General features: G+C 43.5%; 2 protein-coding genes across 4 annotated transcripts in view; one reads left to right on the top strand and one right to left on the bottom strand.

Annotated features, from left to right (window-relative positions):
• Positions 1-2,961, bottom strand: part of SHLD2 (shieldin complex subunit 2) — a 100,837-nt gene extending 97,876 nt beyond the window's left edge. For both annotated transcript variants that reach the window (XM_032270094.1, XM_032270098.1), the window contains exons 1-2: positions 2,852-2,961; positions 563-618 (exon numbers count right to left, since the gene is read on the bottom strand). The gene's annotated coding sequence lies outside the window, so the exon portion shown is untranslated. The remainder of the gene's footprint in view (positions 1-562; positions 619-2,851) is intronic.
• Positions 2,962-2,969: 8 nt separating this feature from the next.
• The window catches only part of GLUD1 (glutamate dehydrogenase 1), a 35,429-nt gene continuing 19,067 nt past the window's right edge, over positions 2,970-19,331 (top strand). The window contains exons 1-5 of one of the 2 annotated variants that reach the window (XM_032270102.1): positions 3,037-3,275; positions 3,339-3,686; positions 15,657-15,737; positions 16,281-16,336; positions 17,850-17,913. In XM_032270102.1, the coding sequence (XP_032125993.1) occupies positions 3,242-3,275; positions 3,339-3,686; positions 15,657-15,737; positions 16,281-16,336; positions 17,850-17,913 (583 nt within the window). In that variant the 5' untranslated portion in view covers positions 3,037-3,241. Of the gene's footprint in view, positions 3,687-15,656; positions 15,738-16,280; positions 16,337-17,849; positions 17,914-19,331 lie in introns of both variants that reach the window. The other variant, XM_032270101.1, reaches the window with a different exon arrangement.

Here is a 19,331-nt window from a genome sequence, read left to right on the forward strand (position 1 = left end):
CGCCACCATGCCCAGCTGATTTTTTGTAGTTTTAGTAGAGACGGGGTTTCACCGTGTTGACCAGGATGGTCTTGATCTCTTGACCTCGTGATCCACCCGCCTCGGCCTCCCAAAGTGCCAGGATTACAGGCGTGAGCCAGGGTTTCATGGTGTTGGTCTGGCTGGTCTTGAACTCCTGACCTCAAGTGATCCACCTGCCTCAACCTCCCAAAGTGCTGGGATTACAGGTATGAGCCACCTCGTCTGGCCCAATTCCACCTTCTTGAATTCAGGTGAACAAGCCACAGAGGAATCAAGTTAAAATTTATTATTCTGAAGGCTATGGTTATTAAAAAAAAAAAAAAGAGAGATAAACGAAAACAATAAACTAAGCTTTTAAACCATTTTTCTCAGAACATACTAAATAATTTAATCCAAAAAGAAAAATATTTCCATATGTTTACTGATGCTAGTCATGTTATTCTGAAGCTTTGCAGGTTTTTTTTTTTTTTTTGCAGGGTTGGGGGATTGCAATGTAAAAGAGTAAAACGATAATTCATCTAGTAAAAAGGAAATTCAATACCTTAATCTTTTGACCATCAAGGAAAATTCAGGACTCAGGTCAGAGTCTATTTTTCACTGAAAAACACAGTGGAAAACAATTAATGACTATCATGTATTTAGCAAATAAGATAAAATATAAGCTCCACCTGTATGAAAAGATAATTTTTGAGAGTACACTAACAGATCAGGGTTGTCACCTTATATTTTACACAATTTTTTTTTCTTTTTTTGAGACAGAGTCTCGCTGTCGCCAGGCTGGAGTCCAGTGGCGCGATCTCAGCTCACTTCAACCTCCACCTCCTGGGTTCAAGTGATTCTCCTGCGTCAGCATCCGGAGTAGCTGGGATTACAGGCACGTGCCACCACACCCAGCTAATTTTTGTATTTTTAGGAGAGACAGGGTTTCACCATGTTGGCCAAAATGGTCTCGATTTCCTGACCTCGTGATCCACCCGCCTTGGCCTCCCAAAGTGCTGGGATTATAGGCGTGAGCCACCGCACCTGGCCCTAACACAGTATTTCCAGAACTAAGAACTTTCTCTTCCGTATTTTAAAAGATGAATAACGTGGGCATAGCAGGAAGCACAGTGGTTTGGCAGGTCAAATGGGTGCCATTTTAAAACCACCCAAGTACCGCTAACACTAGTAATGTGGCGTTTGGCAGTTCGTCTTAACGACTGTCATTAGAGCTTTATATACATATACACATACACACACACTTTTTTTTTTTTTTTTTTTTTTTTTTTTTATAGGGAGTTTCGCTCTTGTTGCCGAGGCTGGAGTGCAATGGCGGGATCTCGGCTCGGCAGAACCTCCGCCTCCCGGGTTCAAGAGATTCTCCTGCCTCAGCCTCCCCAGTGGCTGTGATTACAGGCATGCGCCACCACGCCAGGCTAATTTTGTATTTTTAGTAGAGACCAAGTTTCTTCATGTGGGTCAGACGGGTCTCGAACTCCCTACCTCAGGCCAAGGCCCGCCTGGGCGTCCCAAAGCGCTAGGATTACAGGCGTGAGCCACCACGCCCGGCCCTTTTTATTTTCTTTATAGAGAGGAGCCAGGCTAGTCTTGAAGTCCCTGGGCTCAAGCGATCCGCCTGCCTTGGCCCCTGGGACTACAGGTGTGGGCCGCCGGGCCACACAGCCTCGTTAGTTTTAAAAGCACCAAAGTTATCTACAGGAATGCGTAACTTTAGCATTTCCTATAAAATATATGTTTAAGTACATAACTGAACCTTCATATAGCTTAAAGTTTATAAATCAAATACTAGGGCTGGGTTTGGTGGCTCACGCCTGTAATCCCAGCACTTTGGGAGGCCAAAGCGGGTGGATCACTTGAGGTCAAGCGTTGGAGAAACTTCGTCTCTACTAAAAATACAAAAGTTAGACGATCGTGGTGGGGTGGGCCTACAATCTCAGCTAACCGGGAGGCTGAGGAGGTAGAATCGCTGGAACCAGTGGGGTGGAGCTGAATGTCACTACTGCACTCCAGCGTGGACGACAGAGGGAGATTCCATCTCAAAAAAATAAATAAAAAATAAATCATATACTGAACCATTTAACAAGTATATTCCTGAGAAAGAATTTCCTGGGGGCATTATCGAATTTCTACAGTTTCCTTGTTTTATTTTAGACTATTTCAGAACCTCTCTTTTTTTTCTAAGAGACAAGGTCTCCCTCTGTCGCCCAGGCTGGGGTGCAGTGGGGCGATCGTAGCTCACTGCAGACTCGAACTCCTTGGCTCAAGCCATCCTCCCGCTTCGGCCTCCCAAACTGCCGGGACTACAGGCGTGAGCCACCGCGCCAGCCCAGAGCCTCTGTCTGCAAAGGTAAAGCAGTCAGTGCTGTGGGGCGACACAACCACAATGTGCCTAACTATGCGATCTCTACACTGCGGAGCAGTTCATGGGTTCAAGAACAGCTCGCGTGGTCAGAGTTCGTGAGTGAGTGGCTCCTTTCCAGCTCCTACCAGCCACGCACAATCCAACTCCGGGTGTCGCGCGGCTCTCCGCAGCCGTGCGGAGCCCTCAGCCCGGCCTTCGGCTCCGCCTCGCTTCCCTGCCCACGTCCCAGCGCCCCGCGCACCCAGCCCAGGCCTGAGGCCGCCAGAGGAAAGGCCCGGGTGGGCCGCCTGTTCCGAGTGCGCGCGGGCGGAAGGAGGGGTGTCCGTGACTCACTCGCCCTGGCCCGCAGCCAGACCGCCAGGCCTCACCCGCGCCGCACTCCCCAGGACTCGACCTCTCAGCGCCCCACAGAGCCAGCCCCACTTCCCCGCTCACCCCGGCCCCCGGTTACCCCTGCTGCGTACAGACCTGAGAGCCCAGCCCGAGGCGGGGCGGCCTCCCTCCAGATCCCGCCGCCCGCGAGGCTGCTCCTCCCCCCGGGTGCGCGAGCCTGCGCGCCGAGCCCGCCAGCGCCTGCGCGCCTGCGCGCCCCCGACGCCCCGCCGGCACGCGCCGCCGCCTGCCAGGCCGGGCGAGGCCGCGGCGAAGGCGGAGGCCCGGCGCCCTGGGCGGCGCCCGGCTCCCGAAGTCCGTCCTCCCGTTAGGTGGCAAGCGCCCGAGGGGAGGGGACAGCCGGACAGGCAGGAAGCTGCGGCTTAAAAGGGCAACCCGCGCCGGGCCCTTCCTCCCTCGTCGCGGGGACTCTTAGAAAGCGCGCCTGTTCCGCGCCCATCTCGCACCTCGCCTTCGTCCGCCGCCATGTACCGCTACCTGGGCGAAGCGCTGCTGCTGTCCCGGGCCGGGCCCGCAGCCCTGGGCTCGGCGGCCGCCGACTCGGCCGCGCTGCTGGGCCGGGCCCGGGGACAGCCCGCCGCCGCCCCGCAGCCGGGGCTCGCATTGGCCGCCCGGCGCCACTACAGCGAGGCGGTGGCCGACCGTGAGGACGACCCCAACTTCTTCAAGATGGTGGAGGGCTTCTTCGACCGCGGCGCCAGCATTGTGGAGGACAAGCTGGTGGAGGACCTGAGGACCCGGGAGAGCGAGGAGCAGAAGCGGAACCGGGTGCGCGGCATCCTGCGGATCATCAAGCCCTGCAACCATGTGCTGAGCCTCTCCTTCCCCATCCGGCGCGACGACGGCTCCTGGGAGGTCATCGAAGGCTACCGGGCCCAGCACAGCCAGCACCGCACGCCCTGCAAAGGAGGTAAGCGCCGGCCGGGCCCCGTCCCGCCCTTCCTGCCTACCCTCGGCCCTGCCTCTTCGGCCTCCTGCCGGTGCGGGGCCGCTGCTCAGCCCAGCCCAGCTGGGGAGGGCGGCGTCCCCCTCCCACGGTCCCCTCCCTGGTCACCCCGCCTTGGATGTGGTCGGCTCTGTGGAGGGTGATTTTTTCCACCTTGAGACCATCAGGCAGTTGGCCTGCCCCCTCCCCCGCGCCATCACCCCGGGCCTCTGCAAATGCTGAGATTGCCCGCTGAGTAGACGCTGCACAGGTCTCCTTGTGGTCCCGGTGCCGGCGGGTCCTGTGGAAATGCACTGCTAGGAAAGGGAATGACCGGCCGGTTTGATAATGCCTCGTCAATGTTCTTGGGCTTCTGTGACTCCCCTAAATGCAGACTATCAAATTGTTTTCTGATTTTTCTTCACACCTGTCCCAACAGTGACAGATGATACGGGAACATAGAAAATGACTTGGCTTCTATGTTTGAAATTTAGTTTTATTAACCAAAGGAATTTTCTAATCGCGCGTTAATCGTTTCAATTAAGTAATTTTCCCATTCTGACAGGTTGTTTTGTACCCCCCAAAAAAAGGAAAAACACAAAAATTTACAAGCAGTGTCATATCTCTGAAAAATAAACACCGGGCGTCCTGACAGTAAATCTACAGGGTGTAGGCTGCGGATGGCCTGCCAGCCAATGGAATGAAATAGCTCTGGGGGTGTGTACTGGTCCTGGCTAGCACCAGATTTCAGCTTCAGGAAAGATATAGAACGTGAAAAAGGGGGTCAGATACTGTTTGGTAGTACCGGGTTATCCTGTAGTTTAAATCATTGAATGTCTGTAGATTTGGCCTCTGTAGTCACATTGCTTTCTTCGAACAAATAGGAGCTTTTTTCCTTTGTTCCCCCAATGCATTGCACCGTGCCTCCTTAATAACCTAAAATAGAAAGGACAAAACCACTTTTGCCTGCTGTAGAAAAGAAAAATTATGTGGAATAAAGAGCCCAGGGAGGCGAGGAGTCTCGTTGGAGATGGATTGGCTGAGAAGCACGGAAGATGTAGGGCTAGACTCTTGTCTTGGTAAACCTGATTCTGTGCTTTTTCAATTATGCCCGCCGACTTCTAAGGATTTTTAGAAATCCTCTCTGTACTAGAAAAGCTTGAGCGGTGCTGGTGTTCCCAGCAGCGGGGATAAAGGTTGCCTCCAAGGGTTTAATGATTTGCTAAATTTGCATTTAGCCCACCCACTTCTAGGACTTTGGAGCTCTGGTTTCCTCCGCCAAAACCAGTGTTTGAACCACTTTGACCTCTGATTCCCTTTCTAGCTTCAAAATTGTATAAAATGCACAAATCTCCTACATTGCCTGCCTTCTTCCAACCACTCCCTTAATCTCCAAACCAGGAATACAAGTTCAGACTCCTGAGAAAGGCAAATAAGGATGTTGGAGGAAGAGGCAGTGTATAGCAAATATCGAGCTGCATCGTTTTCTTAAAACGGCCATCAGTTTATTTTTTACTACCTTTTTGGCAGCATTTGCCAGTCCTTTAAAAGGTGTACAGATAAACCAGTGTATGTGGTTTTCTGTAGGATCTGATTTGGTCTCTGAAATCCTTTTTCTCGGGATCTTCAGGTGCCCAGCCCGCTCCTAATTTTTATAAGGCACAGCTCCACAAACTTACTGAAGCATCCGGTTTACCATAGTTTGTCAGCCCTCTTTCTCTTGTTGCCACAGCAGTTTTAATGCCAAAATATAGAACCTAGCAACAAATCGGGCCAGCCATACCAAAGGACTGTTATTGTAGCACTTGCTTGTAATAGAGTATAAGATACAATTTCCTGTTCCATTTATCCCATTTACAAAAAAGCATCCTATTTACCTCCAGCATATAAACATAGAAAAACTAAATTGTAATTAATAAACTGTTGCAAGCATTGCAAGATGATAGAACATCAAAGAAAATTGGCATCTACAAAGTGATAAATTTATTATCTTCAGCAATTTGAAAGGCTTTCTGGATGAGGGAAGATTATATAGTTATGAAAGCCCTTAAATATTTTATTATGCTTAAGATAATAAGCAGTATACTAAACAGATCATCAGCAGAATATGGATACTGTAGCCTTCCATGCTTTGTGTTCAAGACAACACAAGATCTATCTACTCATTAATCACCCTTGTTTGCAGAAAATTTGCATTTTAAGAGGGGCTTATTTTCAGTAGGTCTTCTTTCTTAAAGCTTTTTTTTAACATCTAAGAAAATTGTTAGCCTTTGTGGTCCCACTCTGGTCTTAGAAACACAGAACACATTAGGTGATGGAGATTTTTTTAAACGCTTTGGGTAATCCCTATGAAATTCTGTCTTTCCCTCTTAAACATATTTTAGCACACTCTTCTTCCCCTTCCCCACTAACCTGTCTTCTCTCCCAGTGATTCTTTGCCAAACCTCGTTTGCCTCTCTCCATCCTGTTTCCAACCTTCAGCTTTTATATCCCACCTTCCCTCAAGAGCAACCTTATACCTGAGTTTTCTAAGTTAAAATTCTCCAGGTTGAAGCAAAGCAACAATCTAGTAATAATCTCTGTAAGGGAAACAGATGGTTTTGAGACTTGTTGGCTAATGTGTACTTTTTCCAAGTAAATTTTTGTTGTTGTTTGTTTGTTTTTGAGTCGGAGTCTCCCTCTGTGCCCAGGCTGGAGTGCAGTGGTATGATCTCAGCTCACTGCAACCTCTACTTCCTGGGTTCAAGCGATTCTCCTGCCTCAGCCTCCTGAGTAGTTGGGATTACAGACAGCCACACGCCACCATGCCTGGCTAATTTTTGTATTTTTTGTAGAAACAAGGTTTCAGCATGTTAGTTTGAGGCTGGTCTCGAACTCCTGACCTCATGATCCACCCACCTTGGCCTTCCAGAAGTGCTGGTATTACAGGTGTGAGCCACCGAGTTCCACTGACAGTCTTGATGGGGGAATAGAGAAGGCTGGTTAGGAGTTGGATAAGACCATTTCAGATAAAGAGGAGATGTGGCTTCAGCCAAGGTAGGAAGTGGAACTGTGTGTAAGGGGATCATGAGGACAAACTACATTTGTAAATAATGAGAAATAAGGACTTGTGGCAGTAAATATATTTGTTGTCTTTGCCTGGTTCCCAACACAGAGCTCCTGAATCTTGTGCAATTTCCTGAGTGATAGGAGCATCTTTTGTTCTAACTAGGACACTCTTGGTGGGCTGGGTAGCTTCAAGGTTGGGGCTGGTCATCAAAAAGACCAAGCCATAATTAGAAGTTTGGAACTTTCAGCCCCACCCTCTAACCTCTGGAGATGGGAAAGGGACTGAAGACTGAGTTTAATCAGCAATCAGTCATGCCCTCATAATGGAACCTCCATACAAACCCTAACCAATGGGTGGACTATGGGGAGAGTTCAGAGAGCTTCCAGGTTGGTGAACGCATACATGTATGGGTAGGGCGGTGCACAGCCAATTCCAGAGGGACAGAAGCTCCTGCACTGGGGACATTCCAGACAGGGCCCTATGTACCTCTTCCTGTGGTTGTTGATTTGTATCCTTTACATAAATAACATTTCTCTGAGTTCTGTGAACCTTTATAACAAATTATTGAACCTGAAGAGGGAGCCATGGGAACCCCCTGATTTATAGCCAAGTTGGTCAGAAGTCTGGATGCTCTGGGCACCCAGGACGTACAACTGGCATTCGAAGTAGAGAACAGCCTTGTGAGTCCTTTAGCTATGGGGTTTGTGCTAAGTCTGGTACTAGTGTCAGAACTGAATTGCAGGACACTGGTTTGTATCTGCAGATAACTGGAGAACTGCTTAGTGTGGAAAACCCACACATTTGGTATCAGAAGTGTGTGAGTAGAAACAGTTTTCCTTTTGTGTTTGTTGGGTGGATAATGATGAACCTAGCAGGGCACAGAAAGCTAGGCAGCAGTGGAACTGAGTATGAAGTCACAGTTAATAGCAGAGAATGAAAAAGAAGACAGATAAAACGTTCTGAAGAAGGGACAGGAATGTATTCCCAACAGGTAGGATTTATAGGATGAAGGACAGAAGAGGCAAAGATAACTACAAAATTTCTAGCCTGAGAGACTGGTTAAAAAAAAAAAAAAAAAAAAAAAGGTGGTATCAGAGACAGACAAGGGTTATTAGCAAAAATGATTGGATTTTTAAAATGAAGGAGATCTGGTGTAAAATTATCCTTAGTTAAAATTGGAAATCCAGGCCCGTACTTCTCTCCATCATGCCCTTGCATAGGCAGTCCCTCTGCCTGTCCATGCCTTGCCGCCTCCTCCCTAGGATTCCTCTTCCTCTCTTAAGACTCATCTCAAATATCACCTAGACTTGTGAATAATTTATATGAAACTGGATAGCTGAGGTTTCAAGACTTTATCCCTTTAAACCTTTTATTGTTACTGTTATGTTTTACTAAATCCAACTTTATATTCACCATTTTAACTAGCATCATTTCCATTTCCAAGACCTGCTTGGTGTGAAAGTGTGGCTAAGTTTACTGTTAATCAAGGTCAGAATAAAAGAATCTACCAAAAAAATTAATAAGATCCTTCTTTTAATGCATAATCTTCAATCCACCAGGCTGTAAGTTAAATACCGAATACAAAACAAAGCTTTATGTGTTACGGATATATGTACATATATAATTGCAGGGAACATGATTTGGAATACACTAAAATTGCTAAGAATAGTCACCCCTAAGGAGAAGACTGGGATCACAAGTGGTAGTCAAAGGAGTGTTCAGCTTTCTTTTTGCATTTATTTTGTTTATTTGTTTGTTTTTTGAGACAGAGTCTCTCTCTGTTGCCAGGCGCCAGGCTGGAGTGCAGTGGCGCGATCTCAGCTCACTGCAACCTCTGCCTCCTGGGTTCAAGCAATTCCCCTGCCTCAGCCTCCTGGGTAGCTGGGACTACAGGAGCATGCCACCATGCCCAGCTAATTTTTTTGTACTTTTAGTAGAGACGGGGTTTCACCATGTCGGCCAGTATGGTCTCGATCTCTTGACCTCGTGATCCGCCCACTTTGGCCCCCCAAAGTGCTGGGATTACAGGCTTGAGCCGCGCCCCTCCAATTTTAAATTTTTAATGAAAATAAAATATTTTTCCTTGATCTGTCAATAAGTTATATTTTTCCAGTATCAGGTAAACATTTGCTTCCCAGAAAGCTTAGTTATCTCCTCAAAATGTATCCAGATTAAAATAAAAGAGTTACACAATGGATGGTATTTGCCTACTTTATATAGAACAGTACATTGATGCTGCTAAAGCAATCAAAGTGTATAATTTTTCTTTCTTTTTTTTCTTGAGATGGAGTCTCACTCTGTTGCCCAGGCTGGAGTGCAGTGACATGATCTCAGCTCACCGCAACCTCCGTCTCCTGGGTTCAAGTGATTCTTCTGCCTCAGCCTTCCCAGTAGCTGGGATTACAGGCATGTGCCACCACACCCAGATAATTTTTTTGTATGTTTAGTAGAGATGGGGTTTCACCATGTTGGCTAGGCTGGTCTCAAACTCCTGACCTCAACTGATTCGTCCACCTCAGACTCCCAAAGTGCTGGGATTACAAGTATGAGCCACCATGCCTGGCCTGAAGTATATAATTTTTTTTTAGCTCCTATATTCAGTACTCCTTCCTCATGCTGAATGTCTAAATTTTTATCTGAGGCACAGTATTTCAGATGGTCATTCAATAGTTCCTCCCTGCTTTTAACCTTCCTCTCCTCATTTTAAATTAAGTTACGCTACATTATTGTGGGTTAGAAGGTACATTAATATTAGTGAAAAAATACGTTCTGAGAAGTAGGTGGCAAGAGTGCTAAAGCATGAATATTAAGAGTTGTTCTGAGGCCTTTTTGCTTTTCTGGGGATTCTGTGCTTGTGGTAGAACTCTTGGTTATTGAATAAATAGTTCTTGAAAAGTGAGAGAATGTAGCTGGCAATCAGATTTTTGTTGACTAAATCAAACCCTTTTAAGAGAACCAGGTTCAAGTAATTTTAAAACCATCTGAATTTTCATAAATGTTTTGTTAATGATTAATTATAAAAAGCAGTGACTCTAGCTGGAGGCTTTTGTATGTTTGCTTTTGAGTCAGCTAGGAAAAGGAAGAAAAATTCAAGCTAGTCAGTTGTGGTTTTCACTGAGTCTTTTTTAAAGTAATGAGCTAGTTTGTTTTCTTCATCGCTATAGCAACTTAAGCTAGTTTTTGCTTTTGATTTTTATTTCTCTTAGAGAAACTTAGTATGCACTGCTCATTAGATTTGAACAATCTGTGGAATATCTGTGGTAATTCAGTTAAAAATCAGAACAGTGTTTTGTGCTATATATAGTTGCAGATGTCTGCATATCATTAATATATTCTTTGGAAACATCTGGATACCTGTTAACATAAAATAACTGTTTAGTTGGTTTCTGTTGAGAGTAGACGGAATAATTTCAAAGTTCCCATTGTAATAGGTACGTCATTCTGTCCCTAGCCCTTCCCTCCAGCTTTACTGAGATTGATAAATAATAAAGGCCATGGGTGGTGTGTCTTTAGTTTCCTCTGGTGAACTGGATGCACAGATACTTTGTCAGCAGTGTGGCCTTGATTTTTAGGCCCTGTTCTAATGGCATCAGTTCTGTGGTCAACACCTGTATACCTAGCCCATTCACTGTCTAGCTTAGCCAGCCATGGCCTCTGCTCTTTGTTAGAAATATTTACCTTCATTCCTACTAGCACAGTCAACTAGAGACCCAGGTGATCTCTTCTCAAACACTAATAATGCATCTATGGAGTCTAACAAAGTTTTAAGGCATGTGTGTGTGTCTATCTGTCTGTCTGTCTGTCTAGAGGTCAGTCGATCGGTCTGTTTGTCTGTCTGTCTAGAGATGGGGCCTTACCATGTTGACCAGGCTGGTCTTGAATTCCTGAGCTCAAGTTATCCTGCCCCAGCCTCCAAATGCGCTAGGACTACAGGCATGAGCCACCATGCCCAACCCTCTAAGACTTTGGGATACAAAAATATGTTAATTTACTTTCCTCCATTTCTGGAATAAAACATCTCTTCCTTCCTCCTTCTAGTTTCTGTTCTGTGCCCTTTTTGATCTCTGGTTCTGTTCACCTTCAGCCTTCTCTGCTGAAGGAGGAAAGACTTATTTTATAAAAAGTGACAATATTCAAGCACATAAGATCCTTTTTGCTTCATTTTTGCTTAAATGTTTTAATATTTTCTGTGTATATATGCATTTACCAATTATCTGACTTTATTGAACAACTTCAAATTGAGTATATTTGAACGATAGTAGACATTCAAAAGTGCTAGGCTTTTCCTGCCTTTCAGAACTTTGAGATATATGTTACATCATTTTGTCCCTCACATTCTCTTCACATTAGTTGTGCTAAATTTTCCCAATCCATTAAGTAATGTACCTTCCTTTTTGCAGTCATATTCTTTATATTTTATTTTTTAATTTTTTTGAAGCAGAGTCTCACACTGTCACCTAGGCTGGAATGGAGTAGTACAATCTCTGCTCATTGCAGCCTCCTCCTTAGCCTCCTGATTAGCTGGGACAACAGGAGCATGCTACCACACCCAGCTAGTTTTTGTATTTTTAGTAAAGACGGGGTTTCACCATATTGGCCAAGTTGGTCTCGAACTCCTAACCTCAAATGAGCCGCCCACCTTGGCCTTCCAAAGTGCTGGAATTGTAGGCATGGCCACTGAGTCTAGCCTCTTACTTAAATCTCTTAGTGTCCATTAGAATGTAGTTAAGAATTTTCAGGTGACAGTATATTTTTGGTAGTTATCTTTGGTTTCCAAACCCAGAGAAGGAAGAGCAATGGCTTTTTCTGTGTGTGAGTGTATCGTGTTTTACTCGAAATTGTTTTGTCTCAAGTATTGCTGCAGAGTATTTTATTAATGGGAGCACATGTTACTCACTTAGCCCAGGCAGTGTCACTTGCATTAGTTTCCATCCCCTCCCTGCTATCGCTCTACCTGCCCTGGGGCTTATTCCTCTAAGCTGGTGCTTTCCTTATAGCTCCTCCTGTGCTTCCGTTCACTAAACGTTCCTCATTGGTTGATAGCCTACAGAAAATGCCTGTGGTATGAGAGATAATTTGTGAAACTGCCTCTCTTTACTGTTTAGCAGTTGAGCTGTCTAAACGGGTATAGCTGGGAAAGAAAATCTCACTTTACAAACAAGAATTCCTGGGTTTCATCCAGTGAACATGTCTTTTGTTACAAACACACAGTTTCCGACTCATATCATCCATGACATAATAAAATGGACATTTTGTTTATACTATTGTGTGGAAAGAGGGGTCTAGTTTCTAATTTTTAATAGCATCTGTTTCTAGAATATTAGGCTTGCCATTTGAATGCTTTGGTTTGATTTATGAATATCATTGGTTCCAGCAGTTTTTAGCTCCACACTAAATGCAAGTTAAAACTTTTTAGGTCTCTAAGTTAAAAAGAAAGCAACTTTTCCTCCACTTAAGAAAGCAAGGGAAATTAAAAATAATGTAGTGATGACTTCCCCAGGCTCTAAAAGAGCAATGAAAAAAGTAATTTATATGTGAGAGAAGAAATACTAGTTCTTAATACATTGTTTTACCACCTCATGAATTTATGTAGAATTAATGAAACTAAGGTTTACTAAGCCATTTGTTCAAACTCCAAACAGTTTAGACTTTTTAATTGCTTTGTTACATGCCGTTACTTTGTAATACTTGTTATAGCATTGGTAATAGTTGAGATTTGAGCATTGAACACTTGCAGGGCACTGTGCCAGATGCCCCATGTGCACTGTTCCTCTCAGTCGTGACACCTGTCCTAGGAGAGCATCATTAGCACCCCTCTACACAAGCAGATGATGCAGGCTGGGTCACCTGGGCACAATGCCTGACCGTTTTCCTGGCTTAGTGTAGTTATCATTAAATAATATGTGGTATTACTTAGAAGCATTTTGAATAATTTGAAAAGCACATTTTAGTGTTTAAACTATTTTATTTTATTTTATTTGAGAAAAAATCTGGCTCTGTTGCTGGGGTGGAATACAGGGACCTGAGCGTCGCTTACTGCAGCCTTCAACTCCTGGGCTCAAGCGACCCTCCTGCCATAGCCTCCTGAGCATCGTCTAGGACTACAGGCACATGCCCCCATGCCCAGCTTAGTTTTTTGTTTTTTTTTTTTTTTTTTTTTTTCTTAAGATACAAATGATTCATGTTAATGTTATTTACATATTTTACTATTTTCTTCCTTTTCTGTGGACCTCATCTGACTAAAAATTCTTTTTAAATTTTTTATTCTTTAAATTGTAAATTGACAAATTGCAGATATATATTTATGGGGTACAAAGTAATTTTATGATCTATGGCTACAGAATGGCATAATTAAGTCAAACTGATTAACATGTTCACCACTGGAAATAATTGCAAATAATCATTTTTTGTAATGAGAACACCTGAAATTTACTCTTAGTGATTTTGAAATATGCGTTACTTTTTGTTGTTGTTGTGGAAATGAGGTCTCGCCATGTTGGCCAGGCTGGTTTCAAACTCCTGAGCTCATGTGATCCTCCCACCTCAGCCTTCCAGTGCTGGGATTACAAGTATGAGCTACCCACATTGGGTCAAGTGTAACAATCTGTTGTTATTTACTGTATTCACCATGCTGTGCAGTCTGTCTCAAAAAAGCTTATCCCCCTTGCCTACTTGAGGCTTTGTACCCTTTGACCATCATCTCCCCATCACCCCCATCCCCAATTTTGTATACTTTTTAGTTATTTCATGATATGTATGGAGGCTTATGGTAAATTGTTTAAAACTTACATGTATGTCAGAATTTTTTGTGGCCACAGCTTTTCTTTCTTAAATTTTTAAGAGTCAAAGTATTCATATATTCATTCAGCATGTATTTGATTGCCTAATATATGCCTTTTCTATGTCAGAAACCAGGAATTAAAACAACGAACAAAATAAAGTCTACCCTCATGGCACTAACTTGCCAGGTAGGGAAGCCAGATAATAAACACACGTATAATGTAAAGTTAGTAATAATAAACGAAATCAAGGAGCAAAGTAGGAGAGGCAAGAAAGCTGGGGTGTAAGTTTGCATTCTAAAAGTTTAATAATGAGTACATTTATTTCGCAATTTGAGAACCAATTATATAAACATATAGTTCTAAGCATACTCCCCTAAATATAATTTATCACTTTTACAGTAGACCAAAAACTATGTTCAGCTTCAGAATATGCTCTTTATGATCATGTGTACAATAAATAAATAGTCTGTCTAGAGGTCTGTCTGTCTAGAGATGGGGTCTTTGAAAATTGACTAGGGAAGTTCTCTCAAACTGCCAGTTCATGAGATATTGTATATTTTCTACCTGAAAAACTTTTATTTTCAGAATTCTTTAAAAGAGATGTCATGTCCCATTACTTACCTGTGACTCCTGGTGGAAATTGTACCCAGCTCCTCGGGAGGGGCTGAATCTGTTAGGAGTAGGAGGGTAGGAAAAATTCTGCAGCTTCATGTGGGTATCTTTCACACACGAACACAGTGTCAGGGAGCCCCAAGCCCTGTGCAGTTATACATCAACCCCACTCATACTTTCCTCCTTGGGGTCAAGAAGCAATGGACTCTAGAGCAAGAAAGGTGGCTTAGCACTGCAAAACTTGAGAGATAATTGACCAAGACCCCCAAAGCCAAAGCAGTGGGCATCCCCACTTCCTGTATCCCCTGTACCAACATCTAATGGTTACTAGATACAGGAGCATTAGTACCTGCCTGCTTGGCTACCTCCCCTTCTTGCAGAAGTGGTAAAGGGAATCACTCAACCTCAGGAAGGGAAAATGGCTTTTACTATACCCATTTGAAGCCAAAACCTCTGTTTAGACATAAGATATTTGGAACCTGGTGACTGTTCATTGACCATGTTTGTGAATTATCGGAAAGCAGAATTGTTGCCAGGCACAGTGGCTCATGCCTGTCATCCCAGCACTTTGGGAAGCCAGGGTGGGAGGATCACTTCAGTCTAGGAGTTTGAGACCAGCCTGGGCAACATGGTGAGATCCTGTCTCTACAAAAAATTCAAAAACTAGCTGGGCATGGTGATGTGCACCTGTGGTCCCAGCTACTTACGAGGCTGAGGTGGGAGGATTACCTGAGCCCAGGAGGTTGAGGCTACATACAATAAGCCGTGTCTGTGCCAGTGCACTCAGCCTAAGCAACAGAGCAAGATCCGGTCCCCACCCAACCCCTCTCCTGCAAAAAAGGAAGCTGAATTCTGAACTCCCTGCACCTAGGTCATCCAAACCAAAAGGTAAAAGGAACATAAAAATGCGTTCTAGAAAGTGTAAAAAAATTCATTGCAGAGTGATTTTTTTTGTCTTGTGAAATCATAGTTACTGTTATTAGCAGCTTTTCCTTTTTAACTTTTTTTTTTTTTTTTTTTTTGAGGCTGAGTTTCACTCTTATTGCCCAGGCTGGAGTGCAATGGTGCAGTCTCAGCTCACTGCAACCTCCGCCTCCTGGGTTCCAACGATTCTCCTTCCTCAGCCTCTGAAATAGCTGGGGTTACAGGTGTGCCCCACCACACCCAGCTAATTTTGTATTTTTAGTAGAGACGGGGTTTCTCCATGTTAGTCTGGCTGGTCTCGAACTCACAACCTCAGGTGATCCTTCTGCCTCGGCCTCCCAAATGCTGAGATTACAGGCATGAGCCACTGCACCCAGCCCCTTTTAACTTTATATATTCATTTTTTCTGGGATTCTGACATATGAACTGCTTCAAGTGTTTTTGGGCATAGCTTGGGTGTAAATGTAAAAAGTAGATATTTTGAATTTGTAGCTTTCTTTTTTGAAACCTACTGAAGTTTGTTCTAAATATGTCCCCTTCTTTCTCAACCCCCATCCCCTATCCATTTTATTAAAAAAACACCACCAGGTATCCGTTACAGCACTGATGTGAGTGTAGATGAAGTAAAAGCTTTGGCTTCTCTGATGACATACAAATGTGCAGTGGTTGGTAAGTGATCGCCTTTCTTGCTACCTAATGAGAGTTCTGGGGAAATATGTTTACACACAAGGTTACTGTTAAGATTCTATAGAAATATACTTTATCAGAACTGATTTTTTTTTTAAGTTGTACTCTCTAAGACCTGCATCATTTTTCAATTAGTCTGAGTTAAGATATAGCCTTTTTTTAAGTGGGGGATTTTTTTATAGGAGCTAATTGGATTTTAAGTCTAGATCTTTGTTTTTAATTCCTTAACATTCTGTAAATAAGACCAAAGTATAGTAGAAGGTTAGTAAATAAGCTATTATCTTTTAGAAGTGGCAAAGAGCACTGATTAAATACATATTAGAACTTGGCTAGCCAATTTTATTGAACAGTTTCTGTTCAATAAAATGTTAAAGTACAGTTTAGAAAAAGATGGTAGGTTATTTCTTGAATTTCTGAAATTCAAGCTTAAAGCATCATCTGTTTTTCTAATACCGTATGGTGCTTTTTGTCATTTTACTTTTTTAACCTTTACATGCAGTAACAACCATCAACCTTCTCTTTCAGATGTGCCGTTTGGGGGCGCTAAAGCTGGTGTTAAGATCAATCCCAAGAACTATACTGTAAGTATTAAAGTGATAATTGTGGGGGTTTTAGTATTTTTGAGACAGAGTCTTGCTCTATCAGCCAGTCCGGAGTGCAATGGCGTGATCCTAGCACTTTGAGGGGCCGAGGCAGGTGGATCACCTGAGGTCAGGAGTTCAAGACCAGCCTGGCCAACACAGTGAAACCCCATCTTTACTAAAAATGCAAAAATTAGCTGGGCATGGTGGTGTGCACCTGTAATCGCAGCTACTCAGGAGGCTGAGGCAGGAGAATCACTTGAACCCGGGGTGGTTGGGTGTTGGGTGCTGAGGTTGCAGTAAGCTAAGATCATATCATTGCACTCCAGCCTGGGCAACTAGAGCAAACTCTGTCTCAAAAAAAATTAACTCAGTGTTTTGCCATATAAAGGTCACCTTCTTAATATATATATATCCTTTATCATTTTCTGTTCTGTTTGGTTTTGTTTTTATGAGTGTTTTGGGGGTTTTTTTTGCTTTTTGTTAAATGAAAAGGTAATTAATGTCTTCATATTGTTAGACAGTTACACTCATATTTAAGAATTACCGTGATCTGATTAGCCAGGTGTAGTGGTGCACACCTGTAATCCCAGCAACTTAGGAGGCTCGGGCATGAGAATCACTTGAACCCAGGAGGCAAAGATTGCAGTGAGCCAAGGTTTCGCCACTGCACTCCTGTCTGGGCAACAGAGCAAGACCCTGTCCCAGAAAGAAGAAAAGTGTTACTGTGATCTGAAGTTTTTATGTTGGGATCTCAATCAAGTGACATATAACTAAGCCTATAAAAATCTTACTCTTTATCCTGTCAGTTCCAAGTTAATTCAAACTGGTTGTCACAATGTTTTACATAGTACTAAATCATCTATATACAAAAATAAATGCATATGAATTTTATTCTCTTTAAAATTCACCATTTAAATGGAATATAATTATATTTCAATTAATCTCTCTCTCTCTCTTCTTTTTTTGGAGACGGAGTTTTGCTCTTGTTGCCCAGGCTAGAGTACAATGGTGTGATCTCAGCTCACTGCAATCTCCGCCTCACATGTTAAAGCGATTCTCCTGCCTCAGCCTCCCGAGTAGCTGAGATTACAAGCACACCTACCACACCCAGCTAATTTTTTTGTATTTTTAGTAGAGACAAGGTTTCACCATGTTGGCCAGGCTGGTCTGGAACTTCCAACCTCAGATGATCCACCCACCTCGGCCTCCCAAAGTGCTGGGATTTCAGGTGTGAGCCACCATGCCCGGCCTTCAGTTAATTAAGATTTAGTATATTTTTCAGTGGGGAATTAGTAGAATGGGAATTTGAGCCCTAGTTCTACTATCTTGTTTTTATGATCTACTTTTTTGATCACTCATTTTCTCACCTTTAAAATGGCAATGCTTACTTTATGAGTTAATCTAACGATTACATGAAAATGTACTATTAATAGAAAATAATATGCTGGCTATAATCTCAAGCAATTTTTACATCAATTTTTTCTTTCATTTTTGTTTTCTTATTTTACAGGATAATGAATTGGAAAAGATCACAAGGAGGTTCACCATGGAGCTAGCAAAGAAGGGCTTTATTGGTATGTTTGGCCACATAGATTTTGGTATAAAGTGGGAACACCTGAAAGATTCTTAATGTGCAGAGTGGACACAAGGGAGAGGGCTCTCCCACCTCTTCTTCTATACAGACATTGTAAGAGGGTTTTGTTTTTGTTTCTGTTTTTGTTTTTTAAGAAAGAGTCTTGCTGTGTCGCCCAGGCTGGAGTGCAGTAGCACGATCTCAGCTCACTGCAACCTCCACCTCCCAGGTTCAAGCGATTCTTCTACCTCAGCCTCCCAAGTAGCTGGAATTACAGGCATGCACCACCACACTCAGCTAATTTTGTATTTTTAGTAGAGACGGGGTTTCTCCATGTTGGTCAGGCTGGTCTCAAAATCCCAACCTCAGGTGATCCGCCCCTTATGGCCTCCCAAAGTTTTGGGATTACAGGTGTGAGCCCGGCCAATTTAAACCTTTCTGTATATTTCTTTATTTAGAAGGCTTCTAATTTGTTTGAACAAAATATACAAAGTTACTTAATAGAATGCTTGCCCTATCGGTATCAGTATAGTTAAACAAGATAAGGTTTACTCAAATAAGAAATAAAGTGTATTTTTCTCTACTTCTTTTCTCAGCATTTTCCCCACCATGGACAAGTTCCTATGAAATTAAACTGTAAAGCCTGGCATGGTGACTCGTGTTTGTAATCCCCGCATTTTTGGAGGCTAAGGTGGGAGGCTCACTTGAGCCCAGGAGTTCGAGACCAGATTGTGGGCAACATAGCAAGACCCTGTCTCTACAAAAAATAAAAACATTATTCAAGCATGGTGGTACATGCCTGTGGTCCCGGCTGTCCAGGAAGCTAAGAGGGGAGGATCACTTAAGCCTGAGAGGTTGAGGCTACAGTGAGCCATGATCGTGCCACTGCACTCTGGCCTGAGCAACAAAACGAGACCACATCTCAAGAAGAAAGAAAAAAGAAATAAAGCTATTCAGATTCATTTTTAGGAAAATATGTCATGAAATAACCTGATACAGAAATACAGTAAGTGGCCGGGCTCAGTGGCTCATACTTGTAATCCCAGCACTTTGGGAGGCTGAGGCGGGCGGATCACCTGAGGTTGGAAGTTCGAGACCAGCCAGACCAACATGGAGAAACCCTGTCTCTACTAAAAATACAAAATTAGCCAGGCATGGTGGCACATGCTACTCAGGAGGCTGAGGCAGGAGAATTGCTTGAACCCAGGAGGCGGAGGTTTTGGTGAGCCGAGATCGCACCATTGCACTCCAACCTGGGCAACAAGAGCAAAACTCTGTCTCAAAAATAAAGAAAGAAAAGAAATACAGTAAGTATACGTAACTCTAAAACTTGACTAGATTTGTCCTGTCTTTCATAATAGACATTTGGGCCTTTGACATGCTGCATACCCAGTACTACTGTGAATTTGTGCATCATTG

This window comes from Sapajus apella, unplaced genomic scaffold (genome assembly GCF_009761245.1).
Source record: "Sapajus apella isolate SASKATOON/1434 unplaced genomic scaffold, GSC_monkey_1.0 scaffold203, whole genome shotgun sequence".
Classification (NCBI taxonomy): domain Eukaryota; kingdom Metazoa; phylum Chordata; class Mammalia; order Primates; family Cebidae; genus Sapajus; species Sapajus apella.